General features: G+C 39.5%; 1 protein-coding gene and 1 long non-coding RNA gene across 2 annotated transcripts in view; both read left to right on the forward strand.

The window, feature by feature from the left end:
- Positions 1-14,471, forward strand: part of pcsk6 (proprotein convertase subtilisin/kexin type 6) — a 104,704-nt gene extending 90,233 nt beyond the window's left edge. The window contains exons 18-21 of the mRNA XM_007260219.4: positions 307-410; positions 3,342-3,471; positions 10,284-10,396; positions 13,811-14,471. Coding sequence (XP_007260281.2) covers positions 307-410; positions 3,342-3,471; positions 10,284-10,396; positions 13,811-13,908 — 445 coding nt within the window. The 3' untranslated portion in view covers positions 13,909-14,471. The remainder of the gene's footprint in view (positions 1-306; positions 411-3,341; positions 3,472-10,283; positions 10,397-13,810) is intronic.
- The window catches only part of LOC125782198 (uncharacterized), a 374,822-nt gene that overhangs the window by 324,151 nt on the left and 26,752 nt on the right, over positions 1-23,919 (forward strand). The window lies entirely within an intron of this gene.

The following is a 23,919-nucleotide window of genomic DNA, read 5'->3' on the forward strand; positions in this document are numbered from 1 at the left end:
GAGTTTTAGAATTCGTAGAGTTTCAGATCCAGCTGAGTTCTGTGGAAGCGAGAGGACATGAAAGCGTATTCACGCAGCTTTTTTCAGATTTTGTTTGACTTTTTGTTTTTAACTACTGACCTCTAGAGCCTCTGCTGAGGCAGACAGTGGTCTTTTAGATCAGTATTAGCATCATTGAAACAGTGACTTGACAGTGAAAATGAGTCTTTAGAAAAAGACATTTGATCTTTTATTTCTCTCTTTATTGTCTCTCTCTCTCTCTCTCTCTCTCTCTATCTCTCTCTCTGTGTGTTTTTCATGCCGCAGCTTAGCAGGAATGACCTGCGTTCCACAGTGCGTCAATGCAACCTTCTTTAACTTGGAGGAAATGAAGTGCAGCTCCTGCCACATCTCCTGTTCCACCTGCACAGGTGCTGTATTATTATTATTATTACTCCCTTCACTTCTGTTGTGTCTGTTGTGTTCTGGTAGATTCTGATGTATATTCTCTTTTCTTTAATCTGTTTGAACAAACTGTTTGAATGTCCTGTCTGAGGTGTTATTTGTCATGCTATATCCTGTAGTTATGCATATTTATCGAAGTCGTGCCTCCTTTCCAAGAGAAAAAGTGAGAAAGTGTGCAGCGTGCTGTGATTTCCACGCTCCGTGGTGCTGAAAGAATTTCAAACAGTTTGTTCAACCCTAATGAACAGGTTGCCGAAGTAATGTGCCTTAAATTAGACAAGGTAATTGGCCCAGCTCTGGCTGTGCAGCACAAGCTGCTCACCCTGCCATACGATACGTTTTTTTTTTTCCCAAGCCTAATGATGCCTAACGTGCCATCGCAGCATCTAGGGTGACGCAGACATTTAGACCAATGTGACTGATATCTGCCAATCACCGCTGTGATATATATATATATATTAAATATATAAATATATTTAGAGGGACCAAACTTACCTTGCAGACTCCAGGATTCATTACCTAGTTGTTAGTGAGCTTGTTAGTGAAGGGTGCTCTGTACGGCATCTGTCGCATAGCAACTGTGCTTTGCTTTCTTTATTTTTTTTTTCGTTCCTTTTTTTTTTTTTTTGCTTTAGCTGTATTGTATAATGGATGATTGACTTTGAATTAATCTCATATACACATGATCTAGAGAAATGCTTTTGATAAAAAATGATAAAAGTGTAACTGATAATGAAGAGATAGAGAAGGGATGAGCTGAGTGATGATGTGCAGCAGAGATTGGATTCTTTTTGTACTTTGAACTTCAACGAATCGTAATAAAAAAAAAAAAATCTGCAGCAATTAATGCTGCTTGGCACCACAACCAAAAGCAGCTGTACCTGTTTCCTCGGCGATAATGATGAAGGTGTTAGAAAGGGCTGAACAATTCCAAACAAGCAGCTTTGATTGCGTTCGACTGTGACACCGCCAGTCCCAAGACCCACGTTGCCATCCTGGCTCAGCTAATTAGCCTAAGTCATTACTGCAGCCTGCCCTGGAGAGTCAGCGAGAAGCGAGGCATTTCACTTTCTGAGTCCATGCATTACACACGGATGATGTTATTGACCCGCAGCGCTGAGGAGAATACACTGACAGATTAAACCAGATCCATGTGTATCTGTGTGTGTGTGTATCTGTGTGTGTGTGTGTGTGTGTGTATCTGTGTGTGTGTGTGTGTGTGTGTGTGATCCCCATGAGATGACGTTCTGTGAGTGTATGGCTTAATTAGTTCAGCCAGTGCTATGCCCTGCATCACTGACTGGGAGAGTAATAGGAGGACTGTGTGAGACTCTTTGTTGGCTGTGTGTGTGTTTGTATGTGTGTGTGTTTTATGAAAAGAGGTTTTATTGTTGTGTTTACAAGCGTTTTATGACTTTTTTTCTCCATGAGCAAGAAAGCATTCCTTATGTAAGCTAATCTTTATGGATAAAAAGTACTGGGACACCTGTTCACTAACTGTTTTTTTCTCCCTGAAATCATATAACTATATTAAAAAAATCTTTATCACTGTCTAGGAGAAGCTTTCCTCTATTTTTTTTTTTAAAGCATTGCTGTGATGATTTGTTCTTGTGTAAGTCGGGTTGAGCACTGGCTAGCATGCTCACAGCAAAGTAACATGAGTGACTGGAGTTCAAGCAAGGTCTTATAGTGGGTGTCGAATGGGAGATTTTATTTTTTAGAAGTACTTCTACTTTTTTCTACTTCTACTTTTATAGAGTTATTCAAGTTTAACATGGCTTGACCAATAGTTACAGGGAATACAGGGAATGTTTCACAGAAGGTGTCACCACTCACAGAAGACATCGTTTTAAAATTTCCATGAGTGCACCTTATAATCTGGTGCTCTTTATGTATGAAATTTACCAGTCAGGTTGTAAAGAGCAGTAAAGCCACTCTGCTGAAGTACAGCATTTTACAAGAGTTTCAGTTTAGTTCTCCAGCACCAAGACTGCAGCAGTGTTAGCATTAGCTGCCAACTGTGCTAAGCGCTAGCTCTTTCGTCGTTCAGAGGCGAGTATATTGGAGTGTAGCCTACGTGTTGACCCTGTTAAAACAAGCTACATGGGACGAATCGCTAGCTAATTTCACTCTGAACACTCAGGGTAACTCAGTGTAGCCCTGTCACGCAGCATTAGCTGCTAACTGCGACTAGTGCTAGCAGTTATGCTAATGCTAATGCTGCTGCAGCCAGCCTTAGTGGAAATCTGTAAATCTAAGCTTACTGAAAATAAATGGAAGCACTTTACTCAACCAAATAAACAGTTTTCAGGAGAGAAAGCTGTGTAGATTTACATCCAGCCCTCGTTTGACTTTAATATACTATACTTTATATATTTATATATTTTTTAAAGAATTACAGTTTTATTTACTTAGCTTAGCTTTTAGTTAACCTCTCACTGCCACCCAGTGGTGAGACCTGCTAAATTAGAAGGAAAGCATGGCGACACCGCTGTTCCTTACTAGTATCGACTTTAGAAGACTTTAGAAATCCACCAGTCTTTAGTAAACAATGTACAAATGGATACAATCTGGAACAGTGGCTAGAAAGAAATGGGCAACCATTCAAAAATAGAGGAGCCTCTGCTTACTTAAAAAACATTGCTGCACGCCTGAAGTTTGCGAAAGAATACACACATCTACATGAAAACATCTTCCCAGCTGTCGGTCTACCAGCGGTTGATTCCAAGGAGTTATAATTATTTTTTGTGTCATTAATTTAGGCATTATATTTGTCAGTACTTTTGTCTTGGATGAAGATCAGATCACATTTTATGACAAAATTATGCAGAAAATCATGAAATTCCCACTGTAAATAAATAAATACCCCAGTGTTAAATGTGTCTTTTTCCTTGTAGGACCTGGCATGGAGGAATGCCTCCACTGTGCCAGAGACTTCCTGCAGCAGGAATGGCGGTGTGTCCGGAAATGCTCCTCTGGATACTACGAGGGTGAAGGAGCAGGGTCTGCACAAAGGATGTGTCGCAAGTGAGTTTCAGCCTGGCTTCATATCTAAGTTACAGCAGCTTATGAAATTGCATTATACAGCTGGCACCTCCTAGTAGATTTGTGGCGCCTTCTTCCTGGCAGACTGGGGTTCAGTTCACCAGTTGGGCAATCACACCACACTACATCAGTAAGAGTCCTGAGATAACACCCTTAACTCTTTTCTCAATCTGTTAACTTGATCTAGAACAAAAGTTTTTTTTTTTTTTTAATAAGAGAGCCATCCAAATCCAAAAGTGCAAATAATGTAAATAGTTTGCTATACTATTGGACATTCTTCTAGCCTAAAAAGGAGGGAAGCATTACTCTTGGGGTACATGAAGTCCATGAAGTATTGCAAATGGTCACCAAGCAGTCATTGATACACTTCATACCATAAGACCCAACCCATGCCATGAGAATACACCCCCCAAACCAGTAAGTAACCACCACTAGCCTACACAGTGCCTGGTTGACATTTGAGATCAATGGGTTCATTGGGTTTTCTGCAACAGGAAGCTTGAAACAACTGGAAGGGTGACTCATGCTGCCAGTCCTCTCAGTTCAAGTTAGCAGCCTCACAGGTCTAGAAGAGGTGCTTTGTCCGGTGTCGTTGTGTTAACTGAGGCATTCTTGCAGGTCTTCAACTTTGTTCAACATGTACAATGGATGCTAAAGAACACTACACTGGCCTGAGGGAAATTAATGTGGGGCCTGTTGTACTGAATGCCAATGGGCTATCCACTAGTGATGGACTGTTCAGGATTTTTGGGTCCCATTTTTCAGCTTGATCGGTCGATCACTTATACCAATCTTAGACAAGGCCAAACTGCCGCATTAATGCCACATAGATGCCAGGCAAACTTGGTAAAGACTCCCCTAATCATGCCTACCTCAAAAACATTGGGAAAGCTGACTTTAAACGAAAGCACTTACCCACCAAATTAAACAGATTTTAGGAGAGAAGTGTGTAAATAACTTACTTAAGCTTACTTAAGCTTAAAGTGCTTAAAATAGAAACTACAGAAAACTGCTGCTTATCCAGCTCTAAAAACAGTCTAAACTGGATTCCTTTTGCATTCTGACTCCTGCTGCTGCTGTACTTTTACAGCGCCTAGTATTGTGTGTGGTTAGCAGTGTTTGCTAGCTCTGCTACTCACTGATTGGGCTGTAGAGATGCACTGTAGAGAGTGGTATTATCCGATTAGTTTTTTTTCCACCAAGAAACCAAGAAATCTCCAGACTGACTGAGCTGATCTGGTCTGAATCTGTAAGCTGGTCTTGCTGCTAATGAGAGTCTTGCTGCGGTCTGTAGGAATGCAGGGTTCCTCGAGCGAGTATTAGCATGTGTGCTCCAACTAGTTCCTTCTAGTGGCTGGACAAGGAACTGCAGCTTCCTGTGACCAAACTGCCCTAACGCTGCATTCACACTGCTCTGTCGCATCAACGCACAGCGACGTATCCCATTCATTTTCATTGGGAAGCATGTCAGACAAAGTTACTATGAAAAGTTGAGCCGAGCTGAACTTTATGCAAATGAATCTGCCCAAAGCGATGCGTGTATCCAATCAGAGAGCAGGTATTTGCCTGATACGTGTTCTCTGCACAGTGTATGAAAAACATTTTAGTTCCTCTTTCAAGCGTTCCAAAAAAGCATGGAAGAAAAGCTAATCATTGCGGTTCTGTCGTCTATGATCAATCACTGCTGATTTACCGGGCCTCTGATTAGCATTATACAGTGTGGAGAAAGGTTGCTGAGATTGTTGGGGTCTCTGGTGGGTTTCGAAAATATTACTATATAATTTATTTGGAAAAGTTTGCTTTTGATAGCCTATACTCACTAGACAGTGTTATGAAGCTCAATCTATCATTTAAATTTAGAAATATACAGTTATATAGTGAGTAGCAGAGCTAGCTAACACCGCTAACCACACACAATACCAGTCACATTTATATTTATTAGGTAGAAAATAAAGCTTGTGTAAAACAACTTCTCATTTAATAAAACAATTTAATTGTTTGACGCCTTTAAAATGTCCCACATGCAACCAGTTGACCAAACACTGATAAATCAGCTCCCTTTGAAATGAACACACTGGTCAGTTTTCAGTCTCATTCACAAGATAACACCTCATTGAGATGGGAGTGTTTCCAAGCTTTCCAAAGTTATTAATATGTTAATATGTTATTCCAAACATATTGCTGTCCCGTGACTTTTGGCATGTCATTGTGCCTTATTTGAGTTCTCTAAAACCAGTGGAAAATATTGCTCTCTGGTAAAGCTTTAAAAAAAAAAAAAGATTGGCATGATGACATCATTCTGTGCAATTTCTGTCTATCATTTTTTTTGTATTTCTTGCTCTCCGTTTCTCCCTCCCTTTCTTTTTTTCTCTCTCTTTCTCTTTTTTCTGGGCTATGACGTTGTCTCCCCCTCTGCTGCTGTCTTGCTGCTCCCTTGTTTCTGGACATCTGTGCCTAATTAGAGGTGTGCGCTGCCTGCTGTACTACAGGCTAACTGATTGGTGAGATCATACAGTTAATAAGGGAGGCGGATAGAAAAGGGAGACAAACAGTGAAATCACAAGATGGAGAAAGAGAGAGAGACAGTGAGTTTAGGCAAGAGTGAGTCAACATTCATGATGCAACACGGCCCACTGCCCACCAATGTCACAACAGCAATCAAACAGCAAAAAGAGTTTTTTCTCAGTATATATCTAAATGTTTGTGGTCATCCCTTGTAATGAATGGATTTGGCTACTTTAAGTTGCACTTATTGCAGCTGACACAGATGTGCAAATGGACATACGCAGCTTATCTAGTTCATGTATAGACAAATTTGACAATATAATAAGACTCTCTGAAGCCAATAAAAACATGACCCTTTTGGCCCTGTGCTTTATGTCAGGCAACATTTTTGGATTGGAAAATCCTGATCTGATTAAGCAGACCTGACCTGACTTGGAATTGAAGCTGTATATTCATGTATCGTCTTTGTTTTAACCACCACAAACATCTTTGCTAAACTGGCAGCACTGAGAAGAGTTATCAGAAGCTGAATTAAAGAGTTTAGTTAAGAGTCTTCAGTGTGGAACAGTTTTATAGTGAAGTATGAAAACATAACGAAATATCTAAAACAGGCACTGAGTGGTCCAGCGGACTAAGGAGCTGCCACTATGATCGGGAGATTGCTCGTTCGAATCCCAGTCATGCAGCTAGCCATCAGCTGCCGGGGGCCCCGAGAGAGCACAATTGACCTTGCTCTCTCTGGGAGGGTATATGGCATTCTCTCCCTACATTACTAAAAAGGGTGATGTCGATCAGCTTAAAGCATCTGTGAGCTGATGTATCAGAACCGAGTCGCTGCGCTTTTCTCTGAGTCTCCTGTGATGCTACTCAGCAATACTGTATCAGCAGCAGCTGGAAAAGAGGTGGTGGCTGACTTCACATGTGCCGGAGGAGGCGTGTTCTAGTCTTCACCCTCCATGTGTTGAGGCATTGTAAGAAAAACAGGAGAAAATTAAAAAGCTATACTATAAAACTAATGCCAAAACACACACAGTTAACAAATAACATCTGATATCAGTCTGCAGTGACTTGATTGCACTGCTTTGTAAACAGTCATTTTTAACAAAAGCCACTACTAAACTAATTAAATAAGTCCATAACTGTTACTGAATATAAATTATTTTACTTTATTAGTATAGTATTATTCAGCAGCACTTCTCTAAATTGTGGGGCCATGTTATTTATACAAATCTGATCAGTATTACTGATGCTCATCATCCCTACTTTTAGGATAAGGAGTTGATTGGGGTGATGATCATCCAACATACTGACCTCACTCATGCTCTTGTCGCTGAATGCAATCACATCCTCACAGCAATGCTCCAAAATGCCAAAATTAAATAGAAAGATTTTTTGGAGAGTAGAGACAGTTTTTTTACTCCAACAAAAACAGGATAAAGTCTTTTGTAAAATCTTTGTTTTAGAAGATAAATGCATAAGCAGGTTTAAGATTTGAGATTTTTTGATTTTACTGATTGAGAAGGCTTAAGTAAAGTTGGCTGTTTTTAGAAAAAAATCAGTTCATGCTGAGAAAATCGCTTCTGCTTTTACAAGATTTGGCTTGTTGGTTATTATACGTCATGTGTTGCCGTATCTTCTTCCTTTCTTGATCTCCATAATTGTCAATAAATCAAGGCTCTGTCATGCAGCCTGAGAGAGAAAGCCCAACACAAACCTCTCATGTTGTGCAGCAGGGGGTGGATTTACAGCACTATCCTCGTTTTAGATCTCTGTAATGGGTCACTATAGGGCCAGCGGAAAGCCATGCTGCCTCTGCCCTCTAGCTTATAAATCAGGTGCCTCTTGCTTTATGAAAGCTGTCCAAAGCAAATAGTTCCCTTTAAAGAAGGTCATGGATGGCGAATGGATTCTCCTCTGAAGGAATGAAAAGGTTAGCTGGAATATATATGTGTTTGTGTGTGTGTGTGTGTGTGTGTGTGTGTGCGTTTGTGGCTAGAGGGAGGTAGAGGTGATGTGAGCAGACAGCCATAAAATAGAGGTAAAGTTTGACCCTGAGGAAGAATGTCCAGAGCACAGGGCATTAGTTAAAACCATGTACCACTGCGTGAGTGACAAACATACGCAGTAAAAGGTGCAGCCATTCCCCAAGGTCACAAGCAGAGAGTATTTGTTAATGGAAGTGTCAGAATCCTCTGTGTGAGGTTTTATTTCCTACTGCTGGGTTGTTTGATAGGAGGCTGGAGTCCTTCTGCAGTTTGGACCACACAGAAGATTACAGCAAAGCTGCACAGGGAGCAAAGCAGTTCCCACATCTCTATATATGTATCATATCAGCTAGACAGAACAATAGTATCTTTATTTTCATCACCTAAAGAGGTTTTATGTGAGAATTTGTATTTTTTGCTTTTGGGCTCCTTGACTGTGGAGTTTAATGCACTTTTGCACCACTGATGTAAAAACACATTTTTGAACCCTTTGAGCTCCTATTCCTACCCCCCCCCCCCCCCCCTTTATTTTCTAATAACCAAACTGGATAGTAACCAAACATGACATCTGCCAAAAGCAAACAAATTGGCCAGTTTGCTTATTTATCTCAGCTGATTTGATTTGTGAACATTTCCTAAAACTATTCAAGCCCTGTCCTGCGAGTGGTTTAAAAATAACTCTGCCCGGTCACTGCCCATTGTGCCCAGAGTCTTTTGTTCTTTTTATTCATTCCAGTACAGTGTCTCCTCTACTGTGGTTTCATTGTCCACTTATAGGTCACTTTTTGTTTGTTCTGTTACTGACTTATCAGTTTTGAAGCTAATTAAATTAAAGATGTGAGGGTAAGTTATCAAACTTGATATTCAGGATGACTGTTCAGTGCTGTCAAATCAAAGTCACAGCAAGTGAAGAAAAAAATTAAGAAAAATCTTAATTCCCCTGATGACAGATTAGCAACGGAGCTAAAGAATATAGCTATTGCTGCTACACTGGGATTACTTTACAACAACACTTTTGCTCCAGGTCCTGGGGGCTAAATTTGTGCAATTTTCGTTTTTATAAATCATTGGTTTTTCAGATCAGCAATTTCAGTTAAATATATCATATAGCACACACCCCCCACAGCATGATGGAACCACCACCAAATTTTACTGTGGAGAGCAGTAAAGTGTTTGCCTTGCTGTGTTCTTTTTCCTTCATGCATAAATAACTCGCCCTCCAAATAACTCAATTTTAGTTTTATCAGTCCACAGAACCTTATTCCCTAATAAAGCTGAAGCTTGTTCAAATGTGTTTTAGCTTTAGCATACCTCAAGCGACTCTGTTTGTGGCATGTGCACAGAAAAGCCTTCTTCTGCATTTCTCTCCCATACAGCCTCTCCTTGTGTAAAGTGCTCTCAATAGCTGAACGATGCACAGTGACTCCGTCTGCAGAAAGATGATGATGTAGGTCTTTGGATCTGCTCTGTAGGTTGACTATGACTGTTTTCACCATCCTTCTCCTCTGATTATCTGAGATTGTTCTTGTCCTGGGTGCCCAAACTTTAAACATGACCTTTAAATATCTAATTAATAACTATATAACTACATCAATACATAATAAATAGATGTATGTAGAGTAATTGTAAACAGAAGGATAAGTATCTTTTTTTAATTCTTGATTTCTCCCAAGGGTTTCTTTCTTCAGCTTTTGAGTTTTTTTTTTTTTTGTCACTGTGATCTTTGGTTTATTCCCCCGGGGATACATGTTTTATTTGTTAAGTTTCTTTTTGATTTATTTATGGATTTCTTTAAAGCTGCTTTGTGACAATATCAGGTTGTAAGAAGTGTTATACAGTTCAGTTTGACTTGACTTTGACGTAAAGTATTTCTTTTTTATTATGATTCCACACAGTGACGCACCGTCTCACACCACCAAATTCAACTTGATATTTTCAATCCCAGATGTGCTGTAAGCTTATTCTCATCTTTCTATTTCCCTTCTCTCACTAGCCGTGTGTGTGTGTGTGTGTGTGTGTGTCTGTCTGTCATGCTGAGTGCTGACACTCAGTGGAACGGCCCGGTTCAGCGCACCAGGCCTGGACGACCGATGCCCTCATACATGTTCATGTAATGATGCTCGCGTTTTGTTGCTTTGCTTTTTTAATTCATACAAAGCCAGGAAGTTAGTTTGTCATTTTCGTATCTTAAAACTTTACTTCTTTTAGCTGGTTTATAAAAAAAACATGGAAATGAAGTTGGGGCTGTTTCTCATCTATGCTGTGTATGTGTGTTTATGTATGTTTGCTTGCTGCCATTTGCAGATGTGAAGAGCACTGCCTGAGCTGCCAAGGTCCTGGAACGAGCTGCACACAGTGTAGGGACGGATACAACCTCGTCAGCGGTACCTGCATCGTTAACGCTACCTGCAACAACGGTATGTCCAATCATAGTCTGCACTGGTTTGTTTATATAAACTCTGAAAGTATTAAGGAAGAATTTGGGAGGCCGATTGCTTCATCAACTTATTAGGAGTCCTCCATTACTAATAATTCCCTCAACACTAGAAGGGTGAAGGTTAGCACATGCCTCCTCCAATACATGAAAATTCAGCCACCGCCACTGGTGCAGCATCAACCGGTAGGCAGTGCTTTTGGAGGAAAGGGTGGAGCCCCAGCTCCAATACATGTCTGCCCAACCATTAATGTCCTCAAGCTCAGGTTTTCTTGGATTCTGCAGCAGGACAATGATCCAAAGCACACAAACAAGTCTAAATGGCTTAAAAAAGTGGCCTAGTCAAAGTCTGATTGAGATGATGATTGAAACAGTTTTTCACAAAGTCTGGTTTGAGTTTTTTTTTTATGACTAGAGTGTAAAAATGTAAAAATTAATGTGGTGGTGGTAGGAATTTGGGTGAATGTGTCCTAGAGAAAACATGAAGTAAAATCCACTATACATGTTATAGTAGTTTAAAGGTATGAAAATATCGTTTTCTTTACACTTTCTCTACAAGTAAAGGTTCTTTGATAGATTTTTTGAGTCTTGTCATAGAAGAACCTCTTTTGCCTCCAAACATGAACATGAACATGATCTTGGCATGGTTCACAGAACCCTTTAAAGCACCTTTGTTGTACAAAAAGTCATTGTATTTTTACTTTGAAATGATTAGCACTGAAAGTTTGTAGTGTATTGTACAAGTTGGCTTTTGAATTCAGAGCCAATGAGGCTGTGTGGACAAGTTGTTTGTCATTCTGTGAGGCAGACAGGGAGGCTTTTTTTGTGGGTGTGGAGCTGAGCACAGAGAAGTTGATGGGTTTGGTGCTGGGGAGCTGCAATGTCATGCAGTGCTTTGACACTTCACTTTTGCTGCTTTGTTTGAGGCTCCTATACCAGAGAGCTTTTAGAGGCCTTTCTCTCAGGTTTTAAATCCTCCTTAACAAGGTTAGTTGCACAAGTCTCAGCTGGGACCCCCAAAGGCTTTGGCTCCCAGAACTATTCATTAGAGAAGGAATGAAAAAAGAGAGAGAGAGAAGCAAACAAAGGAATTGAGGGAGAACAGAGGCACAGAAGTTAAGAAGTAGTTGGGTAATGAATGAATGAAGGAAGGAGAGAGAGAGAAACCTGAAGAAAGAGTGCAGGAGAATTCATTGGATATGGAACAGGGGGCAGAAGAGGGGGAATGTGAACGTGAGACAGAGGGATTGAGAAAGATTGAGGGAGATTGAGAGAGACTGAAAGCAAGAAGAAGTGAAATCCTGAACAGGATGGAGGGATTTGGACAGGAGCGAGCGCAAGAGGTTGTGAGCAGGCCTTGCAGCTGCAGCCTGCCATCGCTGGCCGGCTTTGGCAGGGAAGAAACAGTGTTGCTATGAGGAAACACTGCCCGACATGGCCCCAGAACCCACTTTTATCTGGGATTGCATAAGACCGCCAGTGGCCTGGCCCAAGCCTGGGGCCTGAGCACTGACCCAGTGAACTGAGAGAGGTGAGGGCCACAGTTCTGGGACAGCTGGTAACACTGGACCTTGTATTGGGAAAAGGGCAAATGGAGAGAGGGCATTTAGAGCGGAGTGGGATAAAGGCTGAAGTACAGATTTAAACATCTTTGTTTGAATAACTGCCTGTCTTAAAGAATGAGCTCATTTTAATTGAGGTGCATAGGATAACAATAGATGTCAAACATTCTACTATCCCACAGGATGAAATGCACTGCTAACAACATTTTAAATCAGATCTTGTTAATTAGCATTTTCTGCTAATACCGGTATGCTTTAAATACTAAAGTACAATATTTAGGGGTCTCAGAGTGGTGCAGCAGTCACTATGATCGGATAGGATTGCTGGGTTAAATCCTGGATCATGAGACTTGCCATCATTTGGCTTTAAATGTTTTGTCGGTGTGCTTTGACTTTAAATGACAACAAGTACCATATTTTTGGCACTACAAGGCGCATCAGATTATGCTATCACTCTATCAGTGAACGTCTATTTTCTGGTCTATTTTCATATATAATGTCCACCTGATTATAAGGTGCATTATTCAACCATGTTTTCCTTCTAATTCAGCAGTACTCGCCACTGGGTTGTAAGACCTGTAAAGCTAAGCTAAGTTAAGTCAACAAAACTGTAAAAAACTGTTTTTTGTTTTAAAGTCAAATGAGCGCTGGATGTTAATCTACACAGATTTCTCTCCTGAAAACTGTTTATTTTGGTGAGTAAAGTGCTTCTATGTACTTAAGCTTAGATTTCCGGATTTCCACTAAGGCATAGCATTAGTATTAGCAGCTAACCGACAGCACTACACTGAGAAACCCTGAGTGTTCTGGTAAGCCAGGGCTATATTAGCTAGCGGTTTGTCCCACATAGCTTGTTTTAACACGGTAAACGCGCAGGTTAGAGTCCGATATAATTGTCTCTGAACTGCAAAAGTGCTAGCGCATAGCGCAATTAGTGGATAATGCTAATACTGCTCCAGCAGTAAAACACGGAGTTAGCAGCAGGCCACAGGCCGATAATACTCACCTCTGAATGGCGAATGAGCTAGCGCTTAGCACGGTAAGCGGCTAATGCTAACGCTGCTTCAGTCTCAGTACTGGAGAACTAAACTGAAACTCCTTTATAACGCTGTACTTCAGCAGAGTGGCTTTACTGCTCTTTATAACCTGACTGATAGAGTTCATACATAAGGCGCAGCAGATTATAAGGCGCACTGGCGATAATGGAGAAATTTAACAATTATTGACAACCACATTGTCAAACCACATTTTATTCACGTATACACATTAATAATCTGGATAACACTAATTTATGGATTTACACACATTAGCAAAATTGCTGGTATCCCTCTGTTTAAGGGGCCTGTTTAATGAGTTTACTTTTTAAAATAATTCTGTTGAACCACAGTGTTGGATTTTCAATTGTTAATTTTCATAGAATTTTTATTTATTATTACTTTTGACAGATTCAAGTTTCTTTCTGTGATCATTGTGGGTTTTTCTTTCATTAACCGAGGGATACCAACAGTTTTGTCAGTGAGTGTAGCTGAGGAGTCGCTGCTGTCTTACTCAATGATTACACTGTAGTAGCTTCACTATGTTTCACTTGACTTCTCCTCGCCACCTATTAAAAATCCAGATGCCTGTTCCTGCTCCAGCAGCAGCCCTGGATCCAAATAGACAGCTAATTATCAGAGCCTGTTTATGTGAGTGTTTTAAAGCAGGGAGAAAAAAAAATCTGGCAGGGGTTGTGCTAAACTATATGAACAGCGGCTGTTCTGCATGTATTCTAGCTCTAACCCTGTCTGTGTGTGTGTCTCTCTCTCTCTCTCTCTCTCTCTCTCTCACTCTCTCAGCGGATGAGGTGTTCTGTGAGATGGTGAAGTCCAACCGCTTGTGTGAGAAGAAACTCTTTCGCCAGTTCTGCTGCAGGACCTGTCTGATGACTGGATGAGTAAAGCAGAGAGGGAAGGGCAGTGGAGGACATAGCACGTCTTTTATATGGATGTGTTATCTGATGTACATTTTAAACCAGTTTTATCTGTGGTTTCAAAGACAACAAACTCCTCATGTCGGTAAACCCCGGAAAGGGTGCTATTTGATTGCCATAAGATATATTTTTAAGGTTGTCTGTTTTATAAACTTCATATAGCACATGTATAAACTGTTTATTTTTTATTCAAAGATGACATCATTATGAAAAGAGACGGCTATGGAGAATTAAATTAACGTATGTGATTGTAAGGAATAAGCTAGAGGACCAGCATTCTCAGTGAATCAGTAGGCTCATTTCCAGTACTAACCTCTTAAACGGATAAACGATTATGCAAGATTACTGATTTCAGCGGACGAACAAGAACACCATGAACTGCACTGTGTACGACTGGACGTTTTCCGGGAATGTTGAGTGTCGAGAAATGCCATAGTGAAGGTGTTGTGTATTATGGAGCGTGTATGTAATGTTTCAAATATTTGTTCTGTAAGGACGGCAGAATAAACCCGTCTGTGGCCACCGGCGAGCGTCTCTGTGTTCGTCTACCAGCATGTGCGCTGTGTCTGTTTCTCCCTCTATAATCAGAACACTGTCCCCATCACACTCTAGGCACATCACGCTATAAATGACCTTTCATTCCAGGAATGTGGATCTGGATTTTTTTTTTTTTTTTGCCTTTTTTTTGTGTTCCAGCTCTCAGAAGTTGTCAGTGTTGCCAAACACTGAGATCATGAACTTCCCTGGAAGGATTGGAGATCACTGTTTGAGCATCGCGTTCCAAGTGACTGGCCAGCTTTTCTCACGTCAGAGGTTGCGTCCGTGGCCTGGCAGTCTGGGTGTTGAACCCTGAAAATGATTTGTTTACTTAGTTTTACGCTAATTTCCCGCATTTGGACGATAGAACTTGTAAATATTTTGGTACCCTTGTGGTTTTACAGGATGGAACTTCCATTGCTCTTTTACTGCCAGAAGATCATCTAACGTAACAGTGTGACACAGAACACTTAAGTTGTTTTGATGCACCCTAAAGTAGGATTGATGAAAGTAAAAGGGGAAATAAATTAATACACACTAGTGTGAGGCTGAAAAGTGGTTTTCATTGTAAGCTCTGCAGAACCTACAACCTTAGAATTAGATATAGTCACGGTTAGAAGCCCAGACCAGATTTATAATCTTATAGGAGATTATGTATGTCCATTTCAATTTTCCTTGGACAGCAAATAAAAATAATTTCTTCAAACCACAGATTTGGTCCTGTTTGAACCTTAAATGGATCATTTTGGAATTTTAATGCTGAATTTGTCTGGGAAATCTACAGAGTTTTAACCTGTGCGTGAATGACTGGCAGGTCAGAAAGTTTTAAAACATAAGCATGTGCTGCTCTGTAAAATGTAACAGCTGCCATCAAAACTTTATTAATTTACAACAGAAATCACTTCCTACTATCTGTTTTAAAATTCCTGTTACCATATTTTTCACACTATAAGGCACACCAGATTATACAGCACAATATCAATAAACTGCTATTTTCATACATAAGGGGCACTGGATTATAAAGTGTATTATGTGACACTAGTAAGGAACAGTGGTGTCTCCATATTTTCCATCTAATTCAGCAGGTCTCGCTGCTGGGCGGCAAGACCTGTAAAGCTAATCTTAGTTAAGTAAACAAAACTGTAATTTCTAAAGAAACATTTTCTTTTAAAGTCATATGAGCGCTGGATGTTAATCTACACAGATTTCGCTCCTGAAAACTGTTTATTTGGGTGAGTAAAGCGCTTCTGTTTATTTACAGTAAGCTTAGGTTTTCAGATTTTCTGAAGGCTGGGTGCAGCAGCATTAGCAGCTAACCTCTAGTACTAGCCACAGTTAGTGGCTAATTCTGCCTAACAGCGCTACATTGAGAAAACCTAAGTGCTCCGGTAAGCCAGGGCGATATTAGATAGTGATTTGTCCCACGTAGCTTGTTTTAACATGATAAACACACAGGCTTCAGTCCGATATACTACTCGCCTCTGAACGGCAAAAGAGATAGCATATAGTACGGTTAGCGGCTAATGCCAATGCTGCTCCAGCAGTGCTAGCCAGGGTAACAGCAGGCTATAGGCTGAAATACTTACCTCTGAAAGGCAAAAGAGCTAGCGTGTTTAGTGGCTAATGCTAATACTGCTCCAGCCATGGTGCTAGAGAACTAAACTGAAACTCCTGTATAACGCTGTCCTTCAGCAAAATGGCTTTACCCCACAACCTGATGGGTAAATTTTTTTTTTTTTTTTGCAAAATTAAAGGATTTTATGTGCACTTATAGTGTGAAACGTATTGTAGGACGAAGCAATGATTTTAAAAAAACAATTAAGTAGTAAAAAAGGCTGTAATATGTGCATGCTCAGTAGCATCATTCACTTTTCTTCTATGGGACTGGCATCCACATTGTGGAACCTGAAGAATGACAGAAAGACTGCATCGATCATGTTTTAATAAAGTCTTGTATCGTAAAGAGAGCTGTTTCAGTTAAATATGGTGATCTTTAGCGTGTGCCTTTTGTTTATCAGTGCATCCTTGATGAGCAAAATTCCTCAAAATCTTCCCATTGGATACTGGTACCATTGATTTGAATACTGGTCCTGTCCTGATAATCACTGACACTCGTCATCAGTGTGCAGTCATTTCCCCTTGGCTATCTTCTCATAGCTTTACGCAAGAAGGTAAAACCTTGTTAAAGGCTGAGAGTGGTTTTATATCATAGACTGTGTATAGCTGGACAGAGCATCGTCTCTGAAAAGTGAAGCCACTTCAGGTCGGGCGCCCCCTGCTATTCGGTTTCAGAAAGCTGTGTAACCCCACCCATCCTCATAGATTTCAATGGGAAATCAGACAACTTTCAATCACATTTTTTTCTAATATACTGTAATTCTACCTTCATTATTTAAATGCAGTAGCTAGTGTAACCTCTGCTTATATTGTTCAATTTTTATATCCCCACAGAATTCGATTTTTAAAACGTTATTCAGCTCTATTCAAAAAAGGTGTGGTTATTGTAAAAGGGCTGGTTATGGGCGGGACCAATAACAGACCGTCAGCTTTGCTCCGCTTGGCTCTGCAGTCGGGGACCGCGAGGCAGCCCTCAGGGGCGGGGTTATTTAAATGAGTAGGCTGCTCTCCACAGTCTTTCTCCCTCCTCTGGTCTCTACTGCGCAGACTCGGGTTTCAGGATCGCCAACATGGAGGAAGATTTTGGCTTCATTTTCATTGAATGAATGGGAACAGCGACCTGGCGTCCATCTTTTTTTACAGTCTCTGTTTTATATTGATCAAATGCCACAGTGACCATTAATGCATTATGTATAGTTAGGATATTGAAAAATGTTAATGTTAAGTTTAAGAGTTTAGCAGGCCCTAATTTTCCGTATGTAAATGTTAACTTGCACAGCATGTTTACTTGAAATGATCCAATATAAATGATCATTTTTAAGAAAGTATTGCAGTCAGGTTTTTAAAGTAAATTAATCTGTTTTTCATCTTAATTGGTGCCCTGTCCAGGGGGTATCCCTGCTCTGTGCCCATTGATTCTCTGTAGGCTCTGGACCCATCTTAACCCCTGCCAGAAAGAAGCCAGGATAAGAAAATATATATATTGTTTTTAAATCATGCGGTTCCTGTAATAATTTAATGTGTAGAGCATATAGCACATGTATATATAGCCTCACTGTTTTTCTCACAATTTTTTCTGCTATTGTCAGTGTGCTCCCCCCCTTGGTCAGTCTTGGAACTGCAGTCTGCCCTGCACCTGCATCTGCAACTTTTTTATTTCATTAACTTTTGGTCTGTTTCTGCTTAGTTTGCTCGAGTGAAATATATCTGTTTCTCATCTTTCATAGTTTTATGATTTCTTTTATCTGCTGTGCCATGCTTCTGCCACATTGGCTCAACTTCTCTTCACCTTTACCCTGTTTGGCTGTGCTGGCTCAGTGACAGCCATGTGGCTACTTTACAGAGTGGAGACAGATACTACAGTGTGCGCAGACAGACAGCAGTAGTTAGAAATTCCCAGTTAGGATTTTAGAGACATAACTGTATCAAATCATCATCAGGACATCAGAAATCAGTTTCTCTGATTTTGCTATTTATAGGTATATATTTATGTAAAATGAACATTGTTGTTTTATGCTATAAACTACTGATGCAAATTCCAAATAAAAATATTGTAATTTAGAGCTTTTATTTCAGAAAATGAGAAATGGTCAAATTAATGAAAAAGATGAAGAGCTTTCAAACCTCAAATAGTGCAAAGGAAACAAGTTAACATTCATTTAGAAACAACAATTCTCTAAGAAATAGTTTTGAACTGTTCTTTCCATGCACTTCACCCCAGCTGCCATTTGTCATTCTTTTTGTAGGTCACTTGATGTCATCCTGTGGTTGCTAACTGACATTCAAATAAGTTGATGGTCAGTTGTCAATCTCCAGACCTGAAGCCCATTAAAAGACCTCGGAATGTAATCATGTAAGATGTAAGTTGGTCACAAACCATTAAACAAAGCTAAGCTGCTTGATTTTTTTTATGTGCCAGGAGTGGAATAAGGTCATGCAAAAGCAGTGTGAAAGACTTGTGGAGAGCATGCCAAGATGCATGAAAGCTGTGATTAAAAATCAGTGTCATTCCACCAAATATTGATTTCTGAATTCTTAAAATTTTATGAATATAAACTTGTTTTCTTTGCATTATTTGAGGTCTGAAAGCTCTGCATCTTCTTTTTTGCTTCAGCCATTTCTCATTTTGTGCAAATAAATGCTGTAAATGACTATTTTTATTTGGAATTTGGGAGAAATGTCTGTAGTTTATAGAATAAAACCACAATGTACATTTTATTTAAACATAAACCTATAAATAGTAAAAGAAGAAAAACTGATTATTTTGAAATGGTCACTTTTTTTCGAGAGCTGTATATGTAGACAGAGTCTTATGAAGTATTAAAAGCTTAAAAAAATGTTAAATACATTTTTAAAGGTCTTCAAGATGCCACAGAAGTAAAATTCAATTTCAGATTTTATTCTCCAACTGCAATTTGCTAGTTACTGATTTATGGACATATAACACCCCGTCAACAGTCTATTTCCACGATTTGTGCCCGCACTGTTAAAATAGCGTCTGAGTTTAGAGATAAGTCTACACTGATGGGTGTGGTGGTCTGGAAGTGAGGTACGTTCAGGTAAAATTTCTGGCGTGTTTCTTTTTTGGCGGCGTGAAACTCAGGAGCTCCACTGACTGAAATGAACCTAGACAACAGTCAATCATCAGAGTCCATTCCTGCCACAGCAAGTGTGTGCCTCAATCAAAGCTAAAGGCGGTCCAATGAAATATATTAATATTAATTGTGACCCTTTCTTTTGGTGGCGAAAGGCAGTGTAAATGATACAAGCTATAATTGATTTAGGACAGAGGGGAGAATATGGATTGATTATGAATAGAAAGAGTTTGACTGTAGAATTTATTGAGAAAGAGTGTTGTTCCAGAGGTGTGGAATAAGTCTGGAGGAGGTTTAGTTGCTCAGGCTCTGTATGGAGTTTTGATAAGGGAATAGAGGGTGCGGTGTTATCAGACTCCGAGGTCAGACAGGTGGGGAGAAGCTAGATTACTGAGAGCTTTACATGTAAGTAGAGAAGGATTTTAAACTGAATGTGATATTTAAACAAGAGTCAGTGGAGATCTGGTAGAACTGGTGTGATGTGGTGATGCAGCAGAATTCTGAAGCACCTGAGGTTTGTGGAGTATTGATGATTTAATGCCAGTGAGAAGAGGGTTGATTACTGCAGGGCAGCTAGAGATGAATGCAGGAACGAGGGTTTCAGCGGCAGGCTGAGAGACAGTCGGGTCTTTGAGGTGATGCACAGGTGGAAACTAACCTGAAAAAAGTGTTACAGGATAGATTCAAGGATGATACCAGATTACGGTATTTCACAGGGGAAGGAAAGGAAGAACATTATTGATTGAAATTGTAAAAGAGCCGGATTTGTTGAGAGCAGGTTTTGTCATAGTTACATTTTTTCAGATTATCAAACAAACTTTAATATCAGACAAATATAACCTGAGTAAATATAAAAATCACTTTTTAAACGATGATTTCATTTATTAAGGAGAAAAAATACCCAATCCATCTAGACCCCCCATAAATTAACTGTGATTAACCACATTTTTTGGAAAGCTAAGTTCAGTTTTACTACCAACCACAACCAGGTCTGATTACTACCAGACCTGTAGACTGAATAAATCACTTAAATACAATCTGTCTGACAACATGAAGCAGATAAAAGATCTCAAAAAGCAACACATACTGCACCAATCTGAAGAAATTCAAAAACATGTGAGAAAACAAAGTCATTGATCATCTATCAGACTGGAAAAGGTTACAAAGTCATTTCTAAAGCTTTGGGACTCCAAAGAACCACAGTGAGAGCTATTTTTCACAAATGGAGAAAACATGTAACACTGGTGAACCTTCCCAGGAGTGACCGGCTGACTGAAATTATTCCTAAAGGGCATGAACAACTCATCCAGGAGGTCACAAAAAAAGAATCCAGAACAACATTTAAAGAAATTGAGAGAAAATGGGAAGAAAATCCTAAATAAATTCACATAAAAAATACAATCACTTAGCTACCTTTATGTTTAAGATTGTAAATTTACTAGACTGTGCTCTAAGTGACTGTGAGTTAACTGTGCATTATAGGTATTAAATAAGGAGATGGGTGTTATACAGAAAAGCTACTCCAGTAGAAGCACTCTTACTTTAGAGAGAAAGGACTTAATGATTGTAATCAGCCCTTAATGGAATCTGTCACTTCACACTGAGACATTCTATGTCTAGCTTTTTCCGCATGAAAAGTCATGAGCTCAGTCCTTCTGAGTGAAGGTATCAGACACGAATGAAAAGGAAAAAAGCCTCCAGGGCCGCAGTGGATGAGACAGCATCTCTCTTAAGACCAGAACATCACAGGTTGGATATAAAGAGAAATGGAGCTATGAAAAACGCTGAACCGGGCCAAAGTGAGAAAAGAGGTCTTTTAAAGCCAGCAGAAAAGAAGAAAATGGTCTGGATTCTTCCCTAACTCTTGCTTGAACTTTGCCTGAGCCGCACATCTTGGTAAAATCTACAAAAGATCCCTCTGCTTCTTTTTTTTCAGGATTGTGAGGTCCTTTCAGTGGAGATAAGCTCAGAGTCCTGCATGCTAAGCGGCTGGCTGGAGGACACTTTAGAGGAGTCAGATCACCTTTGTGTGTTTGCACCAATCAGCCACTGTAAAGGCCCTCAGGTTATCAAGCTGCCACAGGTATCACGACCACGCAGCGCTCAGAGCCGTCTCGCCGCTCGGGGAACACGGAGAGCAGATGAGGGTTTGGAAAGCAGATGAGTGGATAAGGAGAAGAAAGGGGAGATAAGCAGCAGAAGAACAGATCTGTTAAAGTTTAGCACCTTGTGTACCAGAGAGAGAAAAGTTTTAGAGGAGGTTCACCTATGCAGAACTGCCCTGTGCAATACCAATGAGACCTTTAACAAACCACACCCTGTTTTTTTTTTAGCTCCCTGACACTTTCAATATGAGTTTATGAATCTAAAGCTTTAAGCTCTCTGTTATGAATAAATGTCCTGTGTAGGTCACTGTGGAAGTCTAAAAATGACCTATTATACTCTATTTAAAATACATATTATTTATTCATCTGGGCACCTGCCTATCACAGGGCAACTCCCACACCTGTTCAGTTATACAGTGGTACCTAGGAGCAGGGTAACTGCATAATTTAGTTTAAAGAATTATTGCCCACTTTCTGTAAATCCTATAAACTTCATTTCACTTTTCAAATATCACTGTGTTCATCATGTCATTATATGACATATTTATCTGAAATTGCTGATCAGAACAACCAATGATTTATAAAGGAAAATCATGAAAATGATCAGGGGTGCCCAAACTTTTTTATACCACTGTACCTAAAACAGACATTTAAAGCTGATTAAATATTGTATATGAATAGTTATATATTATATTATTTTACAGAATTACAGTTATACTGTGAATCATTCAGGAAATAGTTCAAATCAAACCTATACATTATATACAGTATTAATGGTGGAGCAGTGCTGCTGGAGTTTTTAAACACTGTGTGTTTGATCAGCCACTGCCCTCTACTCTATTACACACTCCTACCTACAGCTAAAACACCTTGTAGATAAAGTCAAGTCAGACACAGAATCTATGAATCTGCTGCTGCACAGTTTACAGTGTTGCTCACGCTCTAGTTCTTCATCAGTGCTCGCAGGGTGCCGCCTACAGGATTCTGCCCACAGGACACCATTGCTTTGGTGTATGGTTGGTGGACTATTGTCAATTTATCTGTACCACTGAGGTGTTTAAAAACTCAAGCAGCACTGCTGTGTCTGCTCCACTTGATCCTGTACCACCCACACTACTAACTAACTACTAACTCTGTGTCTGTGCTGAGAATAAACGACCCACTTCTGTGGTGGTCCCTCTGACAATTGAGTGAAAGGAAGATATAAAGAATACATAGAAACAGATACAGAACTGCAGTCTGAAATTAATCATTTATCTATATTGGCTTGTTGTAACTCTTCCACTTAAATCTACTTTTTTCAACTCTAAATCTAATAACACATATATGTATCTATTCAAAACATGTACATTTCAAACTCAGGCAGCTTTACTTTATACTTTTACTTTATTTTTTACAAGGTTTCAAAGCCGAAGATGGTTACATTTTCTCATTCCTGTTACCAGAACTCTTGTGACATAAAAAAAAATGTTTAAAAGCAAGTCCACTAATTTCTTTAATTTTCTCTTAAGAATTCTTTTTTATTAAAAATAAAATGATTGACTGCATGTTCAAATAATTGATATTTGACCAAAAAAATCACTACCTATGCAGGCACATTGTATTTTTCTAATAGATGCAAAGCTATTTTTATTTTGTCAATAATACCCATTGATCAAATCTACTATCATGTAATTTATAAAACAAATGGATAAATGATGAACCAATTAACTAATATTCACTTGAATAAATCAACAAATCAGAGGACAATACTCATTCCTGTTACTGGAACTCACTCATGTTACTGGCACTCATTCCTGTTGCTTGTTATGTTATGTGTTAACAGATCTAAAAGTAACAGGAATTTTTAGTAACAGAGTTTTTGCACAGAATTAGCAAAAACGTGAAAAATAGATAAATGGCAGCTATGCTAATAGCATGAGGACACTGAGCACATTTTAGTGATTTTCTCAAAATTAAAAAAATAAACAAATAGGATCTAAGAACTAATTTAGGTATCAGGACAGAGTGTTGAGATTGAGCTCCTCAGTCATAGGTACAATCAGATCGAATATACAGAAAAACAAATGAGGGGACTTTATGTTGGTCTTCCCATGATCTTTCGAAGAACCAGCTGATATAACTTCCTGTTCCAGATGTTTCAGATAGGGTAATGTTTTACTGTAACAGGACCGAGTGGAACCCAGGGACACAAATAAAATATGTATTTTAACTTAAATATTATGGATTTATTATGAAAAAATATTTTTAAAACATAGATGGGATTTGGAGTCACACAACAATGCAAAAAAAAAATTACATCTCTAAAGAAATGTAATAATTTATTCAGGGGTTGGACAATGAAACTGAAACACCTGGTTTTAGACCACAATAATTTATTGTGGTGACGCACAGTTCTGGTGGAAACAGGAGAGTTGAGGTGCACATTGAATTCTGCGTGATTTGGGCAGCCGTGGTTTTATGTTTTTTGGATACAATCCATGTTAGCACCCGAACATCCCTTTCAGACAGCTTCCTTTTACAGCGTCCACAGTTAATCCTGTTGGATGTGGTTTGCCCTTCTTGGTGGTATGCTGACATCGTGGCTCTTGATTTGTCCTCTTTTGAACTCTGGTATGTCA

The sequence above is a fragment of the Astyanax mexicanus genome, chromosome 16 (genome assembly GCF_023375975.1).
Source record: "Astyanax mexicanus isolate ESR-SI-001 chromosome 16, AstMex3_surface, whole genome shotgun sequence".
NCBI lineage: Eukaryota > Metazoa > Chordata > Actinopteri > Characiformes > Acestrorhamphidae > Astyanax > Astyanax mexicanus.